The sequence below is a fragment of the Chrysemys picta genome, chromosome 18, assembly GCF_011386835.1.
Source record: "Chrysemys picta bellii isolate R12L10 chromosome 18, ASM1138683v2, whole genome shotgun sequence".
NCBI lineage: Eukaryota > Metazoa > Chordata > Testudines > Emydidae > Chrysemys > Chrysemys picta.
In genome coordinates this window covers 23777443-23800175 of record NC_088808.1, presented here as the reverse complement: position 1 = coordinate 23800175, position 22733 = coordinate 23777443, and the positions used below count along the sequence as shown (strand labels likewise).

Sequence of the window (22733 nt, the reverse complement as noted above, 5' to 3'; positions counted from 1 at the left end):
CTCAGGCGTTATGCCTTTATATTTATTTTCTGTGTAACTTGTGTTTGCTTTCCCTCACTATTTCATCTTTGAAGCTATGATTTTTCTATTAAATAAACTGTTTGTTTTTACCTCAAGCAGGTCTGTTGTACAAGCTGTGTGGAGGGTTTGCACCAGTGAACTGACAATTGAGGGCAGGTTTCCCACCTTTGGGGTGACAAACCAGAGGGGAAGTCTGAATGGTATCTAAGAACTTGAGGAGACAGATTTGGGGGGCCCTCATGACCAGAAGGGATTTTGAGGTCACCCTGAAAGTAGTAACTAGGCTAATGGAAGCCAGGGAGGGACCTTATGTCAGCTGGCTACTGGTGTCAGAGCACTGAACCGTAGCATGAAGACACCCAAAGTTACACGGCAGGCAGTGACAGATCCGCCCCCCCATTGGTCTGGGCGCTCCCAGAAACATATAGGAACTATAGCTGGCATTTCTCTCTATTTTTTAAGTTTAGTATCCTAACTTCAGAATGACTCAGTCTGGGTAGGGGGGGAAAATAGAGCAGCACGCCTCACCTAGCCAAGATAGTTCTTTCAGCCAACGTCTGAAAATAATCACCCCCTACTTCAGACTCCAAAGTGGGTGACAGGCTCCATGTGTAGCCAGTAGGAAGCATGGGTTACTTGTGCAGTTACTGCCCAGCGCCATTTTCATTAATAGGAACCAAATCTTTTCCTTCTGTTGGAGAAGGAATAAGGAGCAGTTTGATCGGATTGCCCTAATTTTTTTAACCCTATTTTGATAAGCGCAAAAAACAGAACCAGACCCTGCTAGTTCATCATTACATCTAATACGGCTGGGTTATTGATTTTAAGCAGCATTAGCACAGAAGAGGTATCCAGTGGTGTATAACAAGCCTACTTACCTTTCCCCAGTAGCTTTCCTGATGTCTGACGGCTGAGAGGACTCCTGCCCCTGACAGAAAACAAGGAATTTGAGATTAGCTGGCCAAGCTGCCTGCATCCTTGTGGGGGTCCCCCCCCCCCCCCGCAAAGAAAGAGATCTACTCCACAAGGGTTAAAGCATAGATGGGATGCTGATACCTCTTTTCGATGTAATGGGATTACACCCAGTGGCTCAAGGGGCCACCCCCTGGCCTATGGGGCTCTAAGCAGCATGAAGATAGATTCACATATGCTTCTCCCCAGCCCTTCCTTACCGTTTTGTTTCCTAGGAGGGCCATTAGGAGCTATTCTGCACCACTTGCAGAAAGATGGGAAACTGGACTTGGCTCCAAAGAATTTAAGCCCCATTCTTTGGCAGCACAAAGAGCAGAGAAAAGGTTCTTAGATTTCTTACCTGGAGAACTTCAGGCTTGTGACTTAAACCCAGAAGGTAACTGGGCCCAGTGCCAGGTGCATTAGCTTGAGCCTACAAAGTCTTAAAATTCTTTGAGTTATCAAGTACCTCAGAGACCTTCCTTTATGCTGTAAGCCCATGGCAGTGGAGCTCAGACAGGCTGCCCAAGCTAACTGCATTGCACTGTAGAGGTCAGGAAGGGTGAGACACCTGGGGAAGTTGCCCCCACCACCCCCCACTTGGTTCGCCAGGGAGAGACATTTGTTAACGTTCAAGTCAAGCTGCGAGCTCGATTTGTTCTGTGAAGTTCTTTCTAGGAGTCAGGGTGAGCTGAGTGCCCAGAACTGGGTCACGGGAAATTCGGTGCTTGCAGGAGAAGGGGGGGGGGGTGATTGGAGTGCAGGAGGGTTTATGTGCTGGTTCACTTTGAAGTTCAGCCATCCATTTAGAGCACTGGGGCAGCACATTTTAAACAGAATTGTGCAAATGTTAATTCCATGGGCTATCTGCATATCGTGTCTAGTTCCCAGACCTTCACATTAGTAAATGTGTTGTGTTTTGTAACTAAACTCACACAGAGACTTTAAATGCTGAACAGTGTTCCCCCCATTCCCTTGATGCGTTCAGAGCACCGTAGAAAGATTTTTATACATTTAAGTCTCGCTGCAGGTTGTATTTAGACACTGACTGAGGGCAGTAGTTGGAGGAACTGTAACCAAAGTTACATTTGATACAAATCCTATTTGATGTATATTTTGGATGAGCCACATTGCACCCAGCTGACTGCTCAGTTGAGGAGACATTCCTTCCTTTCCCAGGTGCAGATTCAGTGTTGCTGGTTCTATTCCAATGCTAGCCTGTGTCCTAGGCTCATTTGAAGAGTCAACTTTGACCATTTTTTTTTCTGAATGCCTAAAACAAACCTTGCTGAGACTGTTTAACAAGCTCCTGTAGACATGCCAGGCTTAATCTTGCTCTTCCAGACTCTTCGTATTGTCCAGACTGAAAGCTCAACACAGAGCCTCTTCCATTAATTGCCAGTTTTATATTTTCCAGTGACAGGCATATTGTCTGCAGGAACAGACTCAATTGTGTCCCTGCGCAGTAGGACACCAGCTGCTGATATTACAGAGCCTTTCGAGGGAGTCTGGGCAAGGCTCCTATTTAGTGCTATCGTCTATAACAAATCAGAGTAACCTAGGAACTTTTAGTAGAAAAAATAGGAGCCGGAGCCATTATTCTTCTTATTCAGTGACTCTCACGCCACTGACTATTCCTGTCTACCATCCACCCAGCACTCAGACGGGCCATTTGGTTCTATTCCCGGACACCCCTCCTTCCTCCACCTTCACTCCATGCAGACAAGTCCCTCCCACACACCCTATCCCTTTTCTCTTCCCCCCCCCCCCCCCATCAGTTTCTCCTAAAAGGATTTGGCTGGTTTAGCCAGTCACCCACATCACATCCAGACTGGCTGTTGAACAGAGTTGGGAAAGGCTGTTTAAAGCTGGATATCAAGGTTCTCACTAAGCCCATTGCTGGTCCAGGGCTAGCCAGTGCAAGGATTAGACAGGCCCCAAGAGCCCAAAGCTGAGCACTCCCTGCACTTCAACAGGATTTCAAGCCCCTTTAAGCTGGATTCTGCAAGCAGTGTCCACTAGCCTCGAGGTAGTTGTCCAAGGGGCACTGTGGTGACTGAGGGCTGGTCAGCACAGATCTCAGCCATGTCCTTCAGTTGTTGGTTTTCAGAATAATGTTTCCAACAGAGTTTGACCCAGGCAATGCTATGCTAAAAGCTGGTTTAGCTGCAGCCGAGTTTACGTATGGTCCTTGAGTCCAGCCCCACATGGATGGGGCCACATTTGCTACATCTTCCTTACTACCCCAGGAACAGTGGACTCTGCAGACCATTCCTTCTGGCTTGTAAGGATGTATAACAGAGGCGGACCAGGTTCCCAACAGCAGGCAGTGTCCAGATTATCTAGACAGTCAGAGTTCCCTCTGATGCACTGGATCACACCTAGTGGTAGAGTAGAACCCCCCCCCCTCAACAAAAGGGTTCAGAAAATCCTCTCTCTTCCATTCCAATTGAAATTCTAGCTTGTGTCCTAATCACCATGCTATGAAGTGCTATCAGAGCCATAGGTCTTGATCTGTTTGAAAAGCTGACACCAGTGGTTCCCTCTCACCCAATGTCTGGAGGCAGCTCAGCATCTTGTGACTGTCCTGGAACAGCAAGGAGTTCCTGCCATGGACTGTCTAGCCATTCCCTAAGGCTTTGTGGGAAACCCACCTGCAGGAGGATACACACCTATTAATTCTAACGGCGGCAAATGAAGTAGCTAGAGTTGGTTGCTATTTGTGCAAGGCAGACATTTGCTTGCCATCAAGCACTGGTTACAGGCAGGGATGCAAACAACCCCCCCATAGTGAGTGCCATCTTAAAGGGACACAGTCAGATTGGTTTACAAAACTAAGTGTTGGGCTTCAACCAACCAGTCCCAATGTGCCAGATGGTTCTGTCACTGTGAGCGGTTTCATGGTTCAAGGACTGGTCAGCTTCCTGGGACAGAGAGAGGAGTGTGGTACGTTTTGGGAAGCCTGAACCAGCACAGGACTCCAGGGCGGAGTCCATGACAGCTGGCCACGCCTCCCCTTCAGCTCCCAGCCACAGTCAAGGCAGACAGTGGACATCAGGTAAGCAAAGCCAGGGATGCAATATCCAGAACCCTAAGTGGCTCTGTTAGCCTTCGTTGGGAAATGAGAGGGGCCCTTGTGCTCACTGAAGGGGAGAAGGCAAGAGAAAGCTGGACTGGAGCAGACCATTCTCATCACCAAGATATCAGACAGCTTCTGCTCCTGTCCTTCGGGCCACTTGGTCGAAGGTCAAATAGGCCTCGCCCACCGGTGCGGTTAGCGAACGAGAACCAGGAGGCGAAGCCTGCCAAGCCAGCTGAACTACTGCACGTGCAAGAGTAAAAGGTGCATTAATGGTGAAGACCAGAATCCAGTTACTGGCACAGGGGAGGCATCTGCGATTGGGATATTAACCGTGTAGAGAAACGCTGCTGATCAGGCCCATTTCTATTGTTTTGGCCAGTAGCAAGTAGATTCATTCCAGCAGTACTGGGAGTTAGCGACTAACTGTTAGAGTCTTCTTTAAATACCCAGTCTTGAACTTCAAAAGAAATCTTAATGTATAAGTGTTTTCCTGCTCCCCTGCTGATGTTCACAAGAGTCTTTTCAACAAGGGGAAAAAAGTGGCCAGCAACCCAGGGGAAGAGTGAAATTGGCTACACACGAGTGCTGTCAAATGCCAAAGTGCACTAAATAGGAAAAGAATGCGTCTTTATTTATCTTTTCAATTTCACTAACCCTGCATTACTTGTAACTAGAGCAGCCACAACATTCAGACAGAATTTGATGTGCCACTTTCATCTTTGTTTCATAGAGACAGTAAACCTGGGCAGGTCTCACTACAGGACTAAAGCACTAATGCTGTGGGACTCCTCCTGTCTGCCTGTACCTGCTAGGTGATGGAGGTTTCACAACTGCTTCCCAGGTACCAGTCAGATCATAAAAGAGGCTATCTCCGTTGCCATCATAGGATCCCTGAGGAGGAGATGGGAAGCATTTAATACATTTGAAACCTCAATAAAATACACCTAAAATTGGAGAGAGAGAGAGAGAGAGAGAAACAACTTTGAATGAACAAAAAATACTGGAAGATGTGCCCTCTGTTCTGCAGGGTAAGCACTTGCCAATAGGTAGCATTTTCCTCTGCAAAAAAGTCACATTAGGAAATAAGGGGGAAAATGGAGGCCAGACCTGTTGAAGCACTAGACACGAACCTGGGGAGACCAGTGATGCTTCAGCCTTTGGTCAAGGGGGGAGAACATGAGCAGGGTAGATCTGCCCCCACCCTGAGCATAGCCAGGTGCACCAAGGTATGACACTAGTTTGAACTCTTGGTTTTCCTCATGTCATTATTAGCCAGAGGGGTAATTTTGCCTTATTTATTGGTATCAGAACATACATTATTTCCCCCTTAATCTCACATTCTGGTGGCTTTTAGCAGCTTTCCTGGGCTCAGACCAGCTATTGCAGGAGCACTGCTTAGGAAAAACGTTTGGTTTTGACAGCCATTTTTAGAGAAGGGGATTCTTGTTCATCTGAGTCTGGGCTTTCAGTCTCCACAAAACTGCTCTCCTTTTATTGCATCTCCAGCAGCTTGTAAGGTAGATGTGCCAGACATGGCACTTTTACATCTCCTAGGACCTTCGGGAGTGCCTACGAGAGCCAGGATTGGATATCCAAGCACTCATTACACAGGTGCGACAATCGCGTGAAGTGTCTGCACCAACTTTTAGTGACAAAGTTTAAACAATAATTGTAGGGAAACATTGAGAGTTTCCTCTCCTCCCTGCCCATTTCCCCCTTTTATTCAAGCAGTCAGTGTCCACTGAGATTCCTCACAGTGCATGGGCAGATCTCCAGCAACAGTAGCATTACTAATTTAACAGGAGATCCCTCATTAACAAAACAAAGTAGTCCAGGTAAAATTTAGCTTGGTCTCAATGCTGAGGCTTTTTGATTTGCCTGTCCTGCAGAAGGGATAGTTAGTCTGCCGTCTCCACGAACAGCTCTACATCCCTCTTAGGGGACAGACTAGCAGTAGTACTGAAGAGTAGGAAGGCTGCAGACCCAGAAGATCTGCAGAAGACTCAGTTTCAACACTAACATCTCAGGCTGGCCATGTTACAACATTTTGCAGTCTCCATTGCCCTGGGTGGGATGGCTGCACACCATGAGAGCACAAAGCCACATTTCCCGACGCTTGCTTGTGCCATGGCACAAGAGAGTCTGGAGTTGGAGTGAGTTTTTTCAGAATCCCCAAGTTACCTGGCTTCCTTCAATGGCTTATCTTGCCCAAGTAGCACAGAAGTAGCAGCTAAAGCAGGAGACTGTACCTGATACATTTCTCTCATTGAGACAAGCCTCTCCTCAAATTTTTCTAGATTCCACAGAGTGCAGATTCCCAATTTTGTGTTGGTGACTCGGATGCACACAGTTGTGGGTTCTCCATTCATAGCTGGTAGGTCATACCTAGGAAACCATGCACTGTTTTATCATTTGGAAGTGTGACTATTGGCCTACTGTTAATCTAAGCCCAGTAGCCCCAGCAGTGACTGTAGTTAGATGTGTGGAGAAGAAGAGGTTGCAGGTGTTAACATTTCTCCCCAATGAGCAAGCTGAACTTTCCACCACATGCCATGGTAACTAGATGCATTCTTAAATTCCCAGGAAAGCTTACAGCAAGTACATGCAAACTCTTGTTAAAGACATACCCCTCAAATACATTCACTAGTCACCCAGAGTAGTGCAGGACAGGCCCTGCTGGAATGTGGAGCCTGGCCCAAACCCCTATTACTACTCTCTGCTATTTTCTCCTAAAACAGCCTTAGTAATGTTCTCTGAGCCACCCACTTCCCCAATAGCCAAGTTTGCTCCCACTTAAGCCATTATAAAATCATAGTGGAAGTTTCAGGACAATAGTTAACCAATTCTCATCATTCTGGTTCAGACATTTGTCCACAGTTACCACACCCCCTTTTCCATTTTGTGCCCCACAAGACTGGTGTGGTGAAGGGTACTGGGTTCCATCCACCCTGGTTAAATTGAACAAGTTGGAGGAGTTCCTTAAAGAAGGACATTCAAGTTGCACTCGACATTGGACTATGTAGCTGTAGGACCAACGTCTAACAGAATTCAGAAAGGTCACACCTAGCTTCATTTGAGAGGTTTAGACCCCTCTGCCTTTTATAAATTTCTTTAGGGGGATTGAGACCTAACTCCAGCAAACAGGGTTACCTGCTGAAGAGTGTGTGCTTGTTTAAGCTCTTGCTAATGACATTGACTTCTTGCAGCATTATGGAAAGCTGGAGGGCTGTCCACTGAGCTTGGTCTAGAAATGGAAACAATTCCAGTAAGTTTACCAGACAAGACAAGCCTGAAGTTTAGTTTGCGGAGGATTTAAAAACAAACAAACCCACACACCCAACCACTTACTCTCAGCAGACGCAATCTTCCTTTCCTGTTCTTTGGCGGCACGCGTCTGCTGTAGCAGCTCCATCTCCTGAGCCAGCTTCTCTTTTTCCTGCTCAAGGAGGTCCAGGAACTTGCTGCGTTTTTGCTGGGTATCCTGAGCCTTCAAGAGACATGAGCCACAATTCTTTCAGCACATCACTACCAGCTAAGGACACCTGGGCTCTCCATCCCCAGACTCTTCCCTGGGGCCATAACTCCTTGAAACACTAATCCCCAGCTCTTGTGCCGGACCAGTCATTCCATCTTAATGCTTGTAGTCACGTGTTACCCATTTAAAGAACATGGCTCTTATTCATCAGGTGCAGAAGAGTGCTAGATTCCTCACAGACAAGTCTAAGCCCCATGAGTTTATAATCTAAATGATGCACAAGATGAGATAGCATCCCCGGGAGGGGAAATCCCAGGACAAATGTAGTTAGAGACAGAATCCAGAGTTGCCCACATTTAGCATCTAGTACATACTGGTGACGCGCACAATTTTAGGGTGGGCTATTCAGAAGTGCTCAGCATTGCCAGACTGTATTCCCAATGAAATCGGATTACTGCTGAGTTCAACAGGAGTAGACTTAAGCCAACACTGAATGCTTTGAAAGCCATTTAATTATCAACATTTATTTCTAGCAGTGCTGCAGAAGGGAGGTTTTAGGAATAGGTCTTGATGCTTCAAACTAAGGGATAGTTTGACCAGTGTAGAGGGATCTGTGAGAGGAGACAAAAGGGGTATCCAGGCAGGAATCACTGCTAATGGAGAGGATGAGGCAGGAGAATGCTAAAAGGAGAAGGAGGGGAGAAAAAAAAAAAAAAGTAGGATGACGTGTTATGTAGTTTTATCTCACTGCAATTTCATTCCCTAGCACCTGCTGACATTGTAAAGTCAAGTCTGCCAACAGTCGTGTATGGGAAAGGAAGCACTAGTGACGTTTGGTTCATAGTTTTTGTTTAAAGCAAAGCCATTGGTCCTGCAGGAGCAGAATCTGCGACACCTCCAAGGACAGTCACACACTGACATTCTCTCTTCTATAAACTACTTTAGAGCTTGTTCTTCTGCACCACAGCACGAAGCACCTTTTACTTCCTGACCTGAGCGAGGGCAGGCAAGTGCACAAGTAGCTCTTCAGCCGCCTTCCTTGTACTCAGGAGTTTCTTGTTCATTTTGTCTTCCTGAGGCAGGCAGAAGTGTGAATTAAAGCCATTCCCCTCCCCTCTGCCCCCCCCGGACAGTTACCAGCTCCCATGGAAATATATGCCAGGGGCTCAACAGTGAGTACACCAACCCCCTGGAAGCTTGAAAGCAAAGCCTCAGGAATGGGCATTTCCTCTCCACCACACGGGCTAGTGCGGTGCCACTCATGTAGGTGCGTGGGCTACACACCGTACATCCTGCAAGGCTGCTTCTGAATTACTGCCTTGCTTCCTTCCCAAATCCACCTAGAGAACAGAAGGTTGGAATTTTAACTTCCTGCTATAAGGCAAGGGTGGAAGGGAATCGCTTGTTACATGATTTCAGGTGGGTCAGAAATCTCAAGACAGATTTTCCTAGAGTTCAGAGGTGCTTCGATCAGGCACATTTAATTCAGAACCTCCTACCCTTTGATAAATGTAGGCGGAGGTAAAGGCTATTCCTGACACACATCAGCGTCAAGCTGGACCATTAGCATAATGGGGAGTTTCTCATTGACGCAGTTTGAATGGCTGAAGAGTGGGGGGCGGTTTCTTGCTATTGCTTTGAAATGGGGGAGGCACTCTAAGAAACTTACCAGCTGTTCTTCCAGCTGTTTGATGCGATCCTCATAAAGTCGCCTTTGAGCCCATAGCTCCTGCTGAGCCAGCTCCTTGGCCATCTGAAGCTCTTCCATCATTTCCTTCTGTGCCTGCAGTCTGGCTTCCTCTACCTCCATTTCAATTCTGGAAGCAGAAGAAGAGCGAAAGCAGAAGTGGCCACAGCCCGGGCCTACCTTACTGCTTCCTCAAGTTATGGAATGGGGCTTTCCATGAATGGTTACAGCTGGCCCCAAACTCTCCCCACGAGCAGAACTACATGCAAAGGGAACCCAGAAAGACACCAGTTTTGCAGAGGGATCAGCGGGTTTGCTTCAGACCACCAGGGACATGGAAGTCCATTCTCACAGGATCTAATCAAATCCAGTGAAAGTAAGAGGGGGGGGGGGAAACCACCACCCTACAACATCCACCATGCAGTGGGATTTGGTGCAGCACCACTTGGCATGAACATGCTCTGAAATGCATGCTTTTACGTTCCCTCTACTGGCTCCTTCTGCGTCACTGTTAAGTATTTTACACAGATACATCATTAGAAGTTTAAAATTATTTTATGGTTGTTTAGATCTACAAACTGGAAGTATTTTGAAACTGAAGAGAGTCTAATGGAAAACTCTAAGTTAGCAGTTTCAGTACGAGTTGTTTGACAATCAAATTAGAAGAGATGCAGGGAGAAAAGACCTGTTGAGTCCTAGCCCATCCCTGCCCGGTATACCTCCAGGCTCACCAACATTCTTGCCACTCATTTCAGAAGGATCAAAACCAGTCTATTCGGATTGGGGGTGCGGCAGGGAGTCAGGGTTCCTGTCTGTTCCCAGGAATCTGATAGTTACTGGTTCAATAAGGATGGAGTTCGAGAGAGGTACTGGACAGCATGATGGCCCAGTCAGCTATGTTCCCTTTGAGATCAGAATCTCTTCCGATTCTCACATGCATTCAAGTTTCCACACACTCAGTCTGACATGGGCAGGCATGCCACATTTACCCTAATCCTGCTATAGAGGAAGAGGAAGTGCAAGCAGACAAGCAGAGAGTTTCTAATTGAGTCTGATGCAACATTGCCATGTTGAAATATTGATTTCGCCCTCCACACGTAGCCATGAGCAAGTAGCACTGTCTGAGGCAGTCTAGGAGCTACAGTCAAGGCAGAACCAGCCCTAATGAACACTACTTATTTCAGGTTGTATTTTTGAAGCAAGTCTATAGTGCTTGAGAAAGGTGCTTGAGAAAGATGCCAGATTAGAGTAGTGTAGTCATTTAGCTATTTTATGCTACCCCTCCCGCTGGCCACACCTGCCCACCCCCTACCAACTGCAGGACATTTCCCTTATTCCCCCTACCCAGACTAACATGCCAGCATAATTCGCAGAGTCCATTGGAGAACAACATGATCATTCTCGTGCAGTGTTCTATGAAGCCCAGCATCATCCCTTAATTATACAGCAAATGGCGTATCCTCAGCACAAAGCCGTTAAGACAGAACTGGAAGTGCTCAAATTGCTCACAAAATGCTTTAACCCTAGAACACATGGGGCATTTTCCAAGGCTGCCAGACAAGTTAATACACAGAACGAACTGCCTAGGTCTGCAGTTTCCAGAGTGCCTATGACTGCAGATCAAATACTTTTGCTCAAAGCAGATATTAGGGAAGGTCACGGAACACATCCAGTTACCTCTGCTTCTGAGCTTCAACTAGCTCATTTTTAGCAAATTCAAAGTCCCTCAGCCCATCAGCTCCCCCTGCTGGCATCAAAGAGGCACGGCGCCCATTCTTGACCTCCATTGGGTGATTGAATCTGAAGTAATGGTTCCCACCAAGAATCACTCGGTCCCCCTAACAAGGATAAATAGGAGAATCAGAAGGTATCAAAGCAGTGATCTGAAACAGGAGCACCATCCACTCCCACAAAAAGCCATCTCATTTCAGTTTATCCAGTAAGTGAGTTATTAACTTCACACACTGAAGTTATGCCTTAAATATCACAACAAAGGGTATCCTCACATCTTAGAGTTAATGTTACAGGAGACATTCCCAGGCCCAGCCCCCAAGGCCCAGAACAAGCCTGTTTAAGGGAACCACTCCTCTAACAGGATAGCTTCCTATTGTAATTTAGCCTCAAATGTGCCAGAGTTCACTATTAACCAGTTATTGGTTTTAAGAGTGTTTTTCCCTGTATAATAAGATTGCCCTTGAAGAGGGCTTGAGTGAACCTCAGGGTCATGGGGGTGGTATTACAATAGAGATTCACACACAGCAAGGTAGTCACTGGCAAAGTGGGTTTGCCCCGCACACAACCCCCTTTAGATACCCTGAAGGTATTGCTAAGAACTCTCTCTTTTCAAGGCTTGTAAAGATCAGTAATAAGAACAGCAGCTATGGTTTTAATAGTTTAGGTCCCCACCTATCTCATACACACTTTACACAAAATCACAGGGAATGGGATGTTAGCTACTGACTGTACATAGGAACGTAAGAACAGCCATACTGGGTCAGACTAATGGTCCATCTAGCCCAGTATCTTGTCTCTGACAGTGGCCGGTACCAAATGCTTCAGAGAGAACAAGTAGAACAGATCAATTTTAACTGATCCATCCCATTGTCCAGTCTTAGCTTCTGGCAATTGGGGGCTTGGAGACACCAGGAGGATGGGGTTGCATCCCTGACCATCTTGGCTAATAGCTTCACAGACCTATCCTCTGTGAACTTGTCTAATTCTTTTTGAACCCAGTTATACTTTTTGCCTTCACATCTCATGGCAATGAATTCCACATATTGACTGTGCATTGTATGAAGAAATACTTTTTTTTTAAACCTGCTGCTTACTAATTTCATCAGGCGAACCCTGGTTCTTGTGTTATGTGAAGAGGTAAAACACTTCCCCATTCACTTTCTCCAAACCATTCATGATTTTATAGACCTCTAACATATCTCTTTTCTAAGTTGACCAGTCCCAGTCTTATTAGTCTCTTTATATGGCAGCTGTTCCATACCCCTAATCATTTTCATTGCCTCTCTCTTCTGCACCTTTTTGAATATACATCTTTTTCAAGATGAGGCAACCAGAACTGCACACAATATTCAAGGTGTGGGTGTACCATGGATTTACACAGTAGAATTATATATTCTGTTTTATCATCTATCCCTTTCCTAACAGTTCCTATCATTGTTAGCTTTTTTGACTGCCACTGCACATTGAACAAAAGTTTTCAGAGAACTGTGCACGATGACTCCAAGTGTTAACAGCTAATTTAGACCCCATCATTTTGTATGTATACTTGGGATTGTTTTCCAACGTGCATTACTTTACATTTATCAACACTGAACAGTAGACTAGGATCCCTACATGGTGTAGGGTGACTGCCTCAACTAGGAGGTTTCCATTCACAAAGGTCCTGGCATCTGGGATAGGACTTAAGGTGACCACTCCTTGCACATTGGTGATGACACTGGGAGGAAAGAAGAGAAAAACCAGCAGAGTTAGGCCTAACTTCCACTAGACACAGAGTACAGCTTTTTGCAGAGCAAGATCATAGAATATTAGGGCTGGAAGAGACCTCAGGAGGTCATCTAGTCCAATCCCCTGCTCAAAGCAGGACCAACACCAACTAAATCATCATCAGTAGTCCCTCAGTTACACAACAGGTAAGTGTGTGAGAAATTGCACTAGTCTTTGAGAGGATACAATAAGGCTAGTGTTATGGTTCCTTTTGGGGTTAGCTTTGAAATAAGATGACAGAAGTGGACATATTTAGAGGTTTTTAAGGTCAGGCTTGACAAAGCCCTGGCTGGGCTGATTTAGTTGGGGATTGGTCCTGCTTTGAGCAAGGGGTTGGACTAGATGGCCACCTTTTGGGATCCAAAATCATAGAATATCAGGGTTGGAAGGGACCTCAGGAGAAGTGCAGTTCTATTCTGAAAAGAGACTGCAAATGGCACTATGGCATTCCCTGATCATGGTCTCAGTCCCGCCATCAAATGTTTACAAGTAAAGAGATTTTTTTTTTTTATGTCAGCCCTGTAAACTCAGCCTGGGACCACAGCAGCTTTCACCCTCAGTAATAAGGGTTCTGTGCGCTAAACACTCAGCCATTAGGGTTTTACAGCTATCACCCTATCGACTTCAAATTGTGCTCCGAGGCAGCGGGTGGCTATAACTGGAGCTCCACAGGCCATTCTGATGCCCAAGTCAGAGAATCCATCTCTTTCACAGCTGTGATGGCTCTGCCAGGCCAGCTGGAGAATAAAGCAATAGTAACCGACATCACCAGCGAGGTCCGACTACCCACAGGGAGCAGGACCTGCTGAGTAAGAAGCAGTAAGTCATTTTTCAGACTAGAACCCAGCTATAGTCTGATATGTACGTCTGCCACCAGCATGGACAGCTCCCCTGGCTCAAGCAGGGCGGCACGCGACTGAGAAGTTAGCAACCTTGGGGAAGAAAGTCCACGTTCAGGAGTTCAGCGGGGGAATTCAGCAGTTTCGACTCGGGCTAGAAGGCCTGCTTGGAGCTCAGGGAGCTCTCTCCTGTGGGAGGTTTTAAAATGGTGTTGACTTTAGGAGGACTTACCAGTGGTCCACTGAAATGAGTGCTCCTGTCAGCTGGATGTCATGCTCAGAGTCTGGATGAAGACTCCCCACCCTGGTTTCTCCCTCTTTGAGGATATAGAGAAGCATCTCCGAGAGCTGTGGATCTTTGTTTAGATTTACCAGGTTTGGCAGACAATTGTCAACTTTAAAGCACACTCCTGCTTTCTAGGAGGCGGCAGCAGATAGAGCAGGATTTTAGTCATGAGTGGCTAGTGGGTTATGGCTAACAGACAAGAACCTAGCCCTCCCTGCTCACAGTCAAGGGATTTTGTATTTAAAAGGTGGCCTCAGAAACGGAACGCCTGTCCTTCTGATCTTCAGTCCCACTACCGGGCATTAACTTCAGCAGACAGATGTCAAAGCTGGGTTGGCCACTAGAGGACACCCGTGTTCTCAAATACACTAGAAGTACACTGAAAATTTAAAGCTGTATATTGTGCTCTGATACATACAGATACCCAATGGAATAGCAGCCTCTGCTGTAAGCTGGAAAGATAGTGTTATGGCAACAAGTTGCCTCACCTATTTTTGTGCCATCAGTTTCTCCAGCTAGAACTCTTACTGGAAAGGGATTTTGTACGAGACAAGTTCTATCACAGAACCCGCCTTCCCACTCAGACCGGCCAGTTTGATCCTGTACAGAGGATAGCAAGTTTAATATTCCCCCTCCACCCTCTCTTACTGGTAGTTTTTCAGGACCGGTGGGAATCGCTTGGCTTCCCATAATGTGAGTTACACACTAGGATCTTTTCCTGCTGCTGCAAGCTGACTCTGACCTCACCTGTATCACTCCTATCCACACATTTAGAGAGAGGTCACCAGCCTCTGCTGCTTAGGAGTGCCTCCCCTCACTCTGGCTCTGTAGGATATAGGCTTCACTCTCCATACCTGCAGTTCTTGCTCCTCTTCCCTCTTGTGTTGTTCTGCTAAAGTCAGTTTCTCCTGCCAGGACCTAGAACAAGTCTTCATCCTTACCATGAAATCAATTCTCCACCTCCACCCCCCCCCCACATACACACCCTATCACACTCACCACCAGGGCCGGCTCCAGGCACCAGCCCAGCAAGCAGGTGATTAGGGCGGCCAACGGAGAGGGGCGGCACGTCCAGCTCTTCGACGGCGGGTCCCTCAGTCCCTCTCTGATCGAAGGACCTGCCGTCGAAGACTGAAGCGGCGGTGGTGGAGGTGCCGCAGATCGCGACTTTTTTTTTTTGCGCTGCTTGGGGCTGCAAAAACCCTGGAGCCGGCCCTGCTCACCACACCCACACACCCTTTTGTATACTAGTGATTGGCAACATTAGTTAACAGGAAACCAAAAATCCAGGCCTTAGTCCTAGATGAGTGACATGTGATGGACCACAGCCCAATGATATAAGCATTGTAACACTAGACAATGGAGTGTTTAAGTTGTAGAAGATCAGAATAGTAAGCTCTGAAGTATTTGCTTCTAGCACACTAGAACATTTAACTAAGACGACCCACATGGCCCATCAAAACCTTGTTCCTTACATGGGGGGGGGGGGGGGGGCGGGGGGGGGGGGGGGGAGAAGAGGGGAGAAAGATTTCTTACTTCTGTGATTCTGCCAGTTCTCTTTCCCGTTCAGCAAGTTGTTCTTTCAGATACTGGATTTCTCGGAGACTAGCTTCATATTTCAGCACATCAATCCCTTGACTGCACTGCTGGGCAGCTCTCAGCTTCTCAATCTCAGCTTTCAGCTCTTAAGGAGATGGAAAACACCTCTTTAAACTAGTTACATTACTAGTTGCATTGGATTCAAACAGCTCAAGCCCTCCCCTTTCAGAAGTGACAGCTTTGGCAATATGGACCTCCATGGGAAACATCCCTAGGAAAGAAGGAGATCTCAGTCTGGGAAAACTTATTTAATTAAGTTTTTGCCTTGACTATATCCATCTGTGGATATCTAGATCTGATAGTGACAGCTACAGGAGCATTCTGCTAGTGAAGGTGTTCGTTGGAGTAGTCACAGCACATAGGGACACTAGGGGTACAGGAACAATTGCAGCAAACATTGTTTTTGGACAATGCATGTCACCTTTGGCCACCTGGTACACATTGACCAAGTGCACAATACCCTAGTATAGGAGATCTCAGGCAAATATTAAATACAAGAAAAAAAAAAGCAGCTAGTCACAGTATTAGTCTTGGCTTCATACAGCAGAGGTACAAGACAGCTACTCGCAGCTTCGGGAAATATTTCCTTTAGGCCCCTCTAACTTACTGCCCTCTTGGGTCAGTGTCATTTGCCTCCCATCATTTTGTACTGTTGGAGGCATCAATCCCAGAACCACAGGCTGCTAAGAGCTGCTTCTCAGCGCCATACCTCTGATCAGCACTGCATTGGAATCCTCATTGACCTTGGCCACATTAACAATGCTGCGAGCTTGACTGGCGTAGCGCAGCGTGCTCAAGGTTTCCTCAACGTGTGCAGCGGTTGGGCTGATGGTGGCTATCATGGCTGTCTTAGAGTTACCACCCAGGCTCTCCTTCAAAAGCCTCAAAGCAGATTTAGGAGACAAGTTAGCAGAGTGACCATGAGTCATGGGTAAATGGCAACAAGATCCAGTTTGCAAATCCACCCATCCTCTATCCCACCCTTAATTAAAGGGACAGTGCCACGTGGAATACTAGTTCCTGCAATAGCCTCTAGGGTTAAGGCTTTACGAAGCCCAGAAGTTTTGCATTAACTTCTATACCTCACTTACATTGACCAGAAAAGTCCACTTCTGCTTCTGGCTCCTATGTGAGAACATAATGGGGGAGGTACAAGATTCACTAGTCAGAAAAGACACTTTTGCTAGTTTATAAAGACTTTGCATAGTTCTGGTTTAACAAAAACATCCCTTTAACATTAGGCCCATCTACAAGGTTGTTAGGCACCCAGATACTACAGTATTGGGCAGATTATAAAATGTCCTCAATATTTTAGTATCTTGTTTCATTCTATTTTATTAAGGTCAGGCTTCTCATACAATCGGTGCCTAAAAGTGGTAGCATGCAAAGCTTTAAGGAGCAGTATCAAGAGACCAGCTGAACTAAGGCTTTGATGAAGAATCCCTTACTATTTTTTCCAAAATCTGAATTTGCAGTCCAGCTCTAAGAGCTCCACCAGTCGTCCTGTAGGACAACTCTGTTTCAGTTACAAAGCCATGATGTTTAACAAGCATGCCCAGAATCGGATTTTAACGGGAGAGCTGTGTGAAGGTGCCAGTAGTTTCCTTGCCGTACCAGGTTAAGACAGAGTCTCTGTAAGGGATGAAGCACTTTCTCTTGAATTGGGACATTTCAGATAGTGCAGAGATCACCTTCCCGAGGGTGAGCAGGGACTTGTTGATACTAGCACCTTCCTGGAAAGAGACATTACCAAATTTACAAAGGTAACTGCAACAGCCAGAAGGGGATTTTGATACAGAAGCTAACTGAATTAACTTAGTTTTTCCCTTTCAGATCCCAGCTATGGCATCCCATCATTATATGGTTACAAAAATGAGAACTGGATCCAAAGACTTGTTTCTCCCAATAGCTTCCAGATCCAGTTTGCAAATCAGAAGCAATTTTACATGCCGCTAGAAGTGTGGCTACCAGCTGGATTCTCACATCGGCCCTAGTCAAATTCAGCAACTGGAACCAAGCTGCCAGCTAAAATCACAATGTAGGTGGCATGCAGAATCCAGCTCAGTCGTCCAGAACTACATTAGCGCTGCTGGATTACCTGTAGCGGGAGACGTCATTTGTCAGTAGAGTAAGCAGATATGGCACAGGGGAAACATACTACATATGGAGGAAGGTGTGCCAGTTTGATACAGTTACTTTTGAAGGCTGGGACTATAACAGCGTTTAAAAGAGAACTGGATACATTCATGGTGGTTAAGTCCATTAATGGCTATTAGCCAGGATGGGTAAGGAATGGTGTCCCTAGCCTCTGTTTGTCAGAGGGTGGAGATGGATGGCAGGAGAGAGATCACTTGATCATTGCCTGTTAGGTTCACTCCCTCTGGAGCACCTGGCATTGGCCACTGTCGGTAGACAGGATACTGGGCTAGATGGACCTTTGGTCTGACCCGGTACGGCCTTTCTTATGTTCTTTTCCCAACGTGTTATTCTATAGAGATCCAGATATTTCAAAGGGTATCCATGTTCTCAGAGTTAAAATAATCCAGCTTGCTTAAGTGTGGGGTTTTCCTTGGAGGCTCACGTTTTGGGATTCGTTCACCATCATGCTTTAGAGATACCTACTTGGCTGAGAAAAGTCAGTTAAAAATTCTAATCAATAGCAGAATGCCAGGACTGGGGATTTTCAGATCAAGGAGAAACTAACATCAATACTTTGCACTTCTACAGCACTTCTCAGCCAAGAATTGGTTATCCAAGCACTATGAGGTAGGTATCAGATAGCTTGTCTGGTTATGTAGACTCTCTCCTCAGACCCTACGCTACCAGCACTCCCAGCTATCTTCGAGACACCACTGACTTCCTGAGGAAACTACAATCCATCGGTGATCTTCCAGAAAACACCATCCTGGCCACTATGGACGTAGAAGCCCTCTACACCAATATTCCACACAAAGATGGACTACAAGCTATCAGGAACAGTATCCCTGATAATGTCACAGCTAACCTGGTGGCTGAACTTTGTGATTTTGTCCTCACCCACAACTATTTCACATTTGGGGACAATATATACCTTCAAGTCAGCGGCACTGCTATGGGTACCCGCATGGCCCCACAATATGCCAACATTTTTATGGCTGACTTAGAACAACGCTTCCTTAGCTCTCGTCCCCTAACGCCCCTACTCTACTTGCGCTACATTGATGACATCTTCATCATCTGGACCCATGGAAAAGAAGCCCTTGAGGAATTTCACCATGATTTCAATAATTTCCATCCCACCATCAACCTCAGCCTAGATCAATCCACACAAGCGGTCCATTTCCTGGACACTACTGTGCTAATAAGCGATGGTCACATAAATACCACCCTATACCGGAAACCTACTGACCGCTACACTTACCTACATGCCTCCAGCTTCCATCCAGGACACACCACACGATCCATTGTCTACAGCCAAGCTCTAAGATATAACCGCATTTGCTCCAATCCCTCGGATAGAGACAAGCACCTACAAGATCTCTATCAAGCATTCTTAAAACTACAATACCCACCTGCTGAAGTGAAAAAACAGATTGACAGAGCCAGACGAGTACCCAGAAGTCACCTCCTACAAGACAGGCCCAACAAAGAAAATAACAGAACACCACTAGCTGTCACCTTCAGCCCCCAACTAAAACCTCTCCAGCGCATCATCAGAGATCTACAACCTATCCTGAAAGATGATCCTTTACTCTCACAGATCTTGGGAGACAGACCTGTCCTCGCTTACAGACAACCCCCCAACCTAAAGCAAATACTCACCAGCAACCACACATCACTGAACAAAACCACTAACCCAGGAACCTATCCTTGTAACAAACCCCGATGTCAACTCTGTCCACATATCTATTCCAGTGACATCATCATAGGACCTAATCACATCAGCCATACCATCAGGGGCTCGTTCACCTGCACATCTACCAATGTGATATATGCCATCATGTGCCAGCAATGCCCCTCTGCCATGTACATTGGCCAAACCGGACAGTCTCTACGCAAAAGAATTAATGGACACAAATCTGACATCAGGAATCAAAATACCCAAAAACCAGTGGGAGAACACTTTAACCTGTCTGGTCATTCAGTGACAGACCTGCGGGTGGCTATATTACAACAGAAAAACTTCAAAAACAGACTCCAACGAGAAACTGCTGAGCTAGAATTGATATGCAAACTAGACACAATCAACTCCGGTTTGAATAAGGACTGGGAATGGCTGAGCCATTACAGACATTGAATCTGTCTCCCCTTGTTAGTATTCTCACACTTGTTATCTAACTGTCTGTCTGTACTAGGCTAGCTTGATTATCACTTCAAAAGTTTTTTTTCTCTTAATTAATTGGCCTCTCAGAGGTGGTAAGACAACTCCCACCTGTTTATGCTCTCTGTATGTGTGTATATATATCTCAATATATGTTCCATTCTATATGCATCCGAAGAAGTGGGCTGTAGTCCACGAAAGCTTATGCTCTAATAAATTTGTTAGTCTCTAAGGTGCCACAAGTCCTCCTGTTCTTCTTTTTGTATCAGATAGGGACTCTGATAAGTAGAGGATCAGGGTCATACGTAATTGACTTTCCTCTTGGACAGGCAGAACCCAGATCTCCCAGTTCTGGGTCTAATGGTTCCTCCAAGGTCGCTACTATTCCCTGTCAGTTTCATAGACATCATACCAACTCAGTGGAAGATTTTGCATTTGGATTTAGTTTCCCCTCCTCTCCCACCCCAAAGTAAGCAGCATCACCCAACCTGCGTTCTCAGCCCACTGGTTTGTGCCAGATTGCAGCGCTCACTTCCCGAGAGGTCCACCAAATTCACGTGGCTCACCAGCATGTGGTCATGTGCTTCTCCCTCCAGGTGTTCCCTCTGCAAGGCCACACAAGAGATTAGATTTGTTGCCACCGAACATAGTGTCTGAACATTCAGCATCTTCCCTGCCTCCAGCCTTCAAACCACAGTGGACAAGGCTACGTCATCCCATGGCTAGACAGCACAGTCTGCACACTGGTCCGGTCACTTTAATAGCTCCAAATCTTACCCCACAGGCATGAAAGCCAAGTACAGGAAGACTCAAGGGGCAGTTCGAGAACAGTCTGGTGACTCGGGATAGGTCTGGGATTGGAGGGAATGGGGTCCACTTGCCTTCGTCTGAGCCACGACCAGTTTGAACACAGAGTGAGAGCGGGAGCTTCTCTCATTCACGCTAGTGGCTGCTGTAGCTCGCTGCTTGTTTCCAAGTTCCAGCCAGGTCTAGAATAGAAGCAACAATTAGTTTCCACATTGATCCCGCTCACATTCCCTCCCTGGCTCCTCTCCACCCTGCTCCATGGCCTGGACCCCGGTCTGAGGATTGCTGTTGACACTCTGCTCCACAGACACAGTGGAGCAGGAAAGGGTAAAGCTAGTCTGTGCAGGAAACAGAGCTTTTCCAGGAGCCAGTCCCATAGTGTCAAATGAACTCCCTTTACTATCCTCCCCATCCCCCATTCTGCTTTCATCAGCAGGGTGCACTTGTGTCCTGTCTTTCTCCATTGGAGAGAGACAGACATTAAAACAAGTCCCCACACTGCACACAGTCCTGCCATTAGGGAGAAGACAAGAGAAAGAATGAGCCAGGAGACAGATGTTAGTCACTCTGCACACGATGGGAAGACACTCAGACACTGCAGCAAGCAGGGACACACAAGCACCTGTACAGAACAGAACACCAGCTCCAAGGAATGAGACTGCATTCTGAGCAATTGCGTGATGCTTCGCTGTTTAAGACTTGCCTGGCCATAGCAGCTTACCAAGAGACGGCAGGTGTTGTCCTGACACAAGCCTGTATCGACATTGGGTCTACACTACCCGCCTGAATCGGCGGGTAGAAATCTACCTCTCGGGGATCGATTTACCGCGTCCCAACGGGACGCGACAATCGATCCCCGAATCGACGCTCTTACTCAACCAGCGGAGGTGGGAGTAAGCACCTTCAACGGGAAGCCGCAGAGGTTGATTTTGCCGCCGTCCCTACAGCGGGGTAAGTTGGCTGCGATACGTCGAATTTAGCTACGCTATTCGCGTAGCTGAATTTGCCTATCTTAAATCGACCCCCCCGTAGTGAAGATGTAGCCTAAGTTCTGAAATGCCCCTTCAGGATAGTGGGCTTGCTAGGAAGCAGTTCAAGATACCCACCAGAGCAATTGAGTATTATGGGATATGGGGAGCCACTTATTTCTCTGCCTTATGAAATACCCATTACAAACTCCAGGCTACCACATGTTAGCAGCAAATCTGGAGAGCAGCTGCAGCAGACAAGGACAGTCAGCCCCTAAGCTGTGGTCTCTCTGCTCACATGGGATTTTCCCCGCCTCCCCTTCCCCCACCCCACCCAAATTCTGGATTCAGCCAGCTCCTAAAGTGCCCTGCAAATCTGAGCAGTTTTGCATGGCAGTGCCATATGCAGTTTTGAAGAGAAGGGCTCAGACTTAAAAAAAAAAAAAAATTCTGCTCTCTGTTGATTTTGATCAGCTTGACTATACCTAGAAGCAGCATTCTTCCCCCCAACATTCTCAGCCTGACTGGAGAAAGGAGCAATTTTGTTCCATTTAGCAGAGGATGTCATTCTCAGCATGGAGCAGGTTAATTGATTTCCATGGTCAGTTAAGAGAATTAATCAGATGAACTGTGGAAACAGCCAAGGAGAAGGGAAACAATAGATGCATGGCTTAGACATTTTTTTGTTAAAGGCTTTGAAGATAGTTGACCTGGAAACACAACTCATTAGTGAATCTTGTTCTTCCAAAAAAAGTCTCAGAGCTTATTTGCAAGCACGGTTGATGGGATAAACGGACAGTGAATCCGTGGCATTGCTTACACTGCAGTACACTGATGCTGCCTTGACAGAACATTTGATAGTCTATTTTATAGTTCTAGCCAGCAGCTCAGCTGGTAGGGGTCTCTCTCTCAGATGTTAGATAGGAACAACTGGAGGACCTCAGCTCTTTGGGCCAACATAACAGGAAAGAACTTGGTGGACATTAGAACACAAGCACTGGGATTGGAAGGTGAGACAAGTGTAGATCAGATAGCTCAAAATCAAGAGCAGAAGTAGAGACAGACGAGATCAAGCATGCCCATTTCATTAGGCCTTGAGTATGCCATAAAAATTCAGATTAGGAAAGAGAATATCTTTTACTGGACCAACTTGGTCCACCCTTGTGTGTCTAATATCCTGGGCCCAACATAGCTACAACACTGCTTACAGATTAGGA

The 22733-nt window shown here is 46.4% G+C and overlaps 1 protein-coding gene across 5 annotated transcripts in view; it reads right to left on the bottom strand.

Annotated features, from left to right (window-relative positions):
• Window positions 1-22733, bottom strand: part of LOC101950234 (kinesin-like protein KIF14) — a 43788-nt gene that overhangs the window by 7299 nt on the left and 13756 nt on the right. For 2 of the 5 annotated variants that reach the window (XM_065572591.1, XM_065572595.1), the window contains exons 8-22: window positions 20623-20730; window positions 20230-20346; window positions 17056-17174; window positions 16151-16323; window positions 15379-15526; window positions 14697-14760; window positions 13789-13973; window positions 12565-12667; window positions 10894-11054; window positions 9199-9346; window positions 7403-7541; window positions 7205-7298; window positions 6304-6439; window positions 4860-4945; window positions 900-949 (exon numbers count right to left, since the gene is read on the bottom strand). In XM_065572591.1, coding sequence (XP_065428663.1) covers window positions 900-949; window positions 4860-4945; window positions 6304-6439; window positions 7205-7298; window positions 7403-7541; window positions 9199-9346; window positions 10894-11054; window positions 12565-12667; window positions 13789-13973; window positions 14697-14760; window positions 15379-15526; window positions 16151-16323; window positions 17056-17174; window positions 20230-20346; window positions 20623-20730 — 1831 coding nt within the window. The remainder of the gene's footprint in view (window positions 1-899; window positions 950-4859; window positions 4946-6303; window positions 6440-7204; window positions 7299-7402; window positions 7542-9198; window positions 9347-10893; window positions 11055-12564; window positions 12668-13788; window positions 13974-14696; window positions 14761-15378; window positions 15527-16150; window positions 16324-17055; window positions 17175-20229; window positions 20347-20622; window positions 20731-22733) is intronic. The other 3 variants (XM_065572592.1, XM_065572596.1, XM_065572594.1) reach the window with 2 other exon arrangements.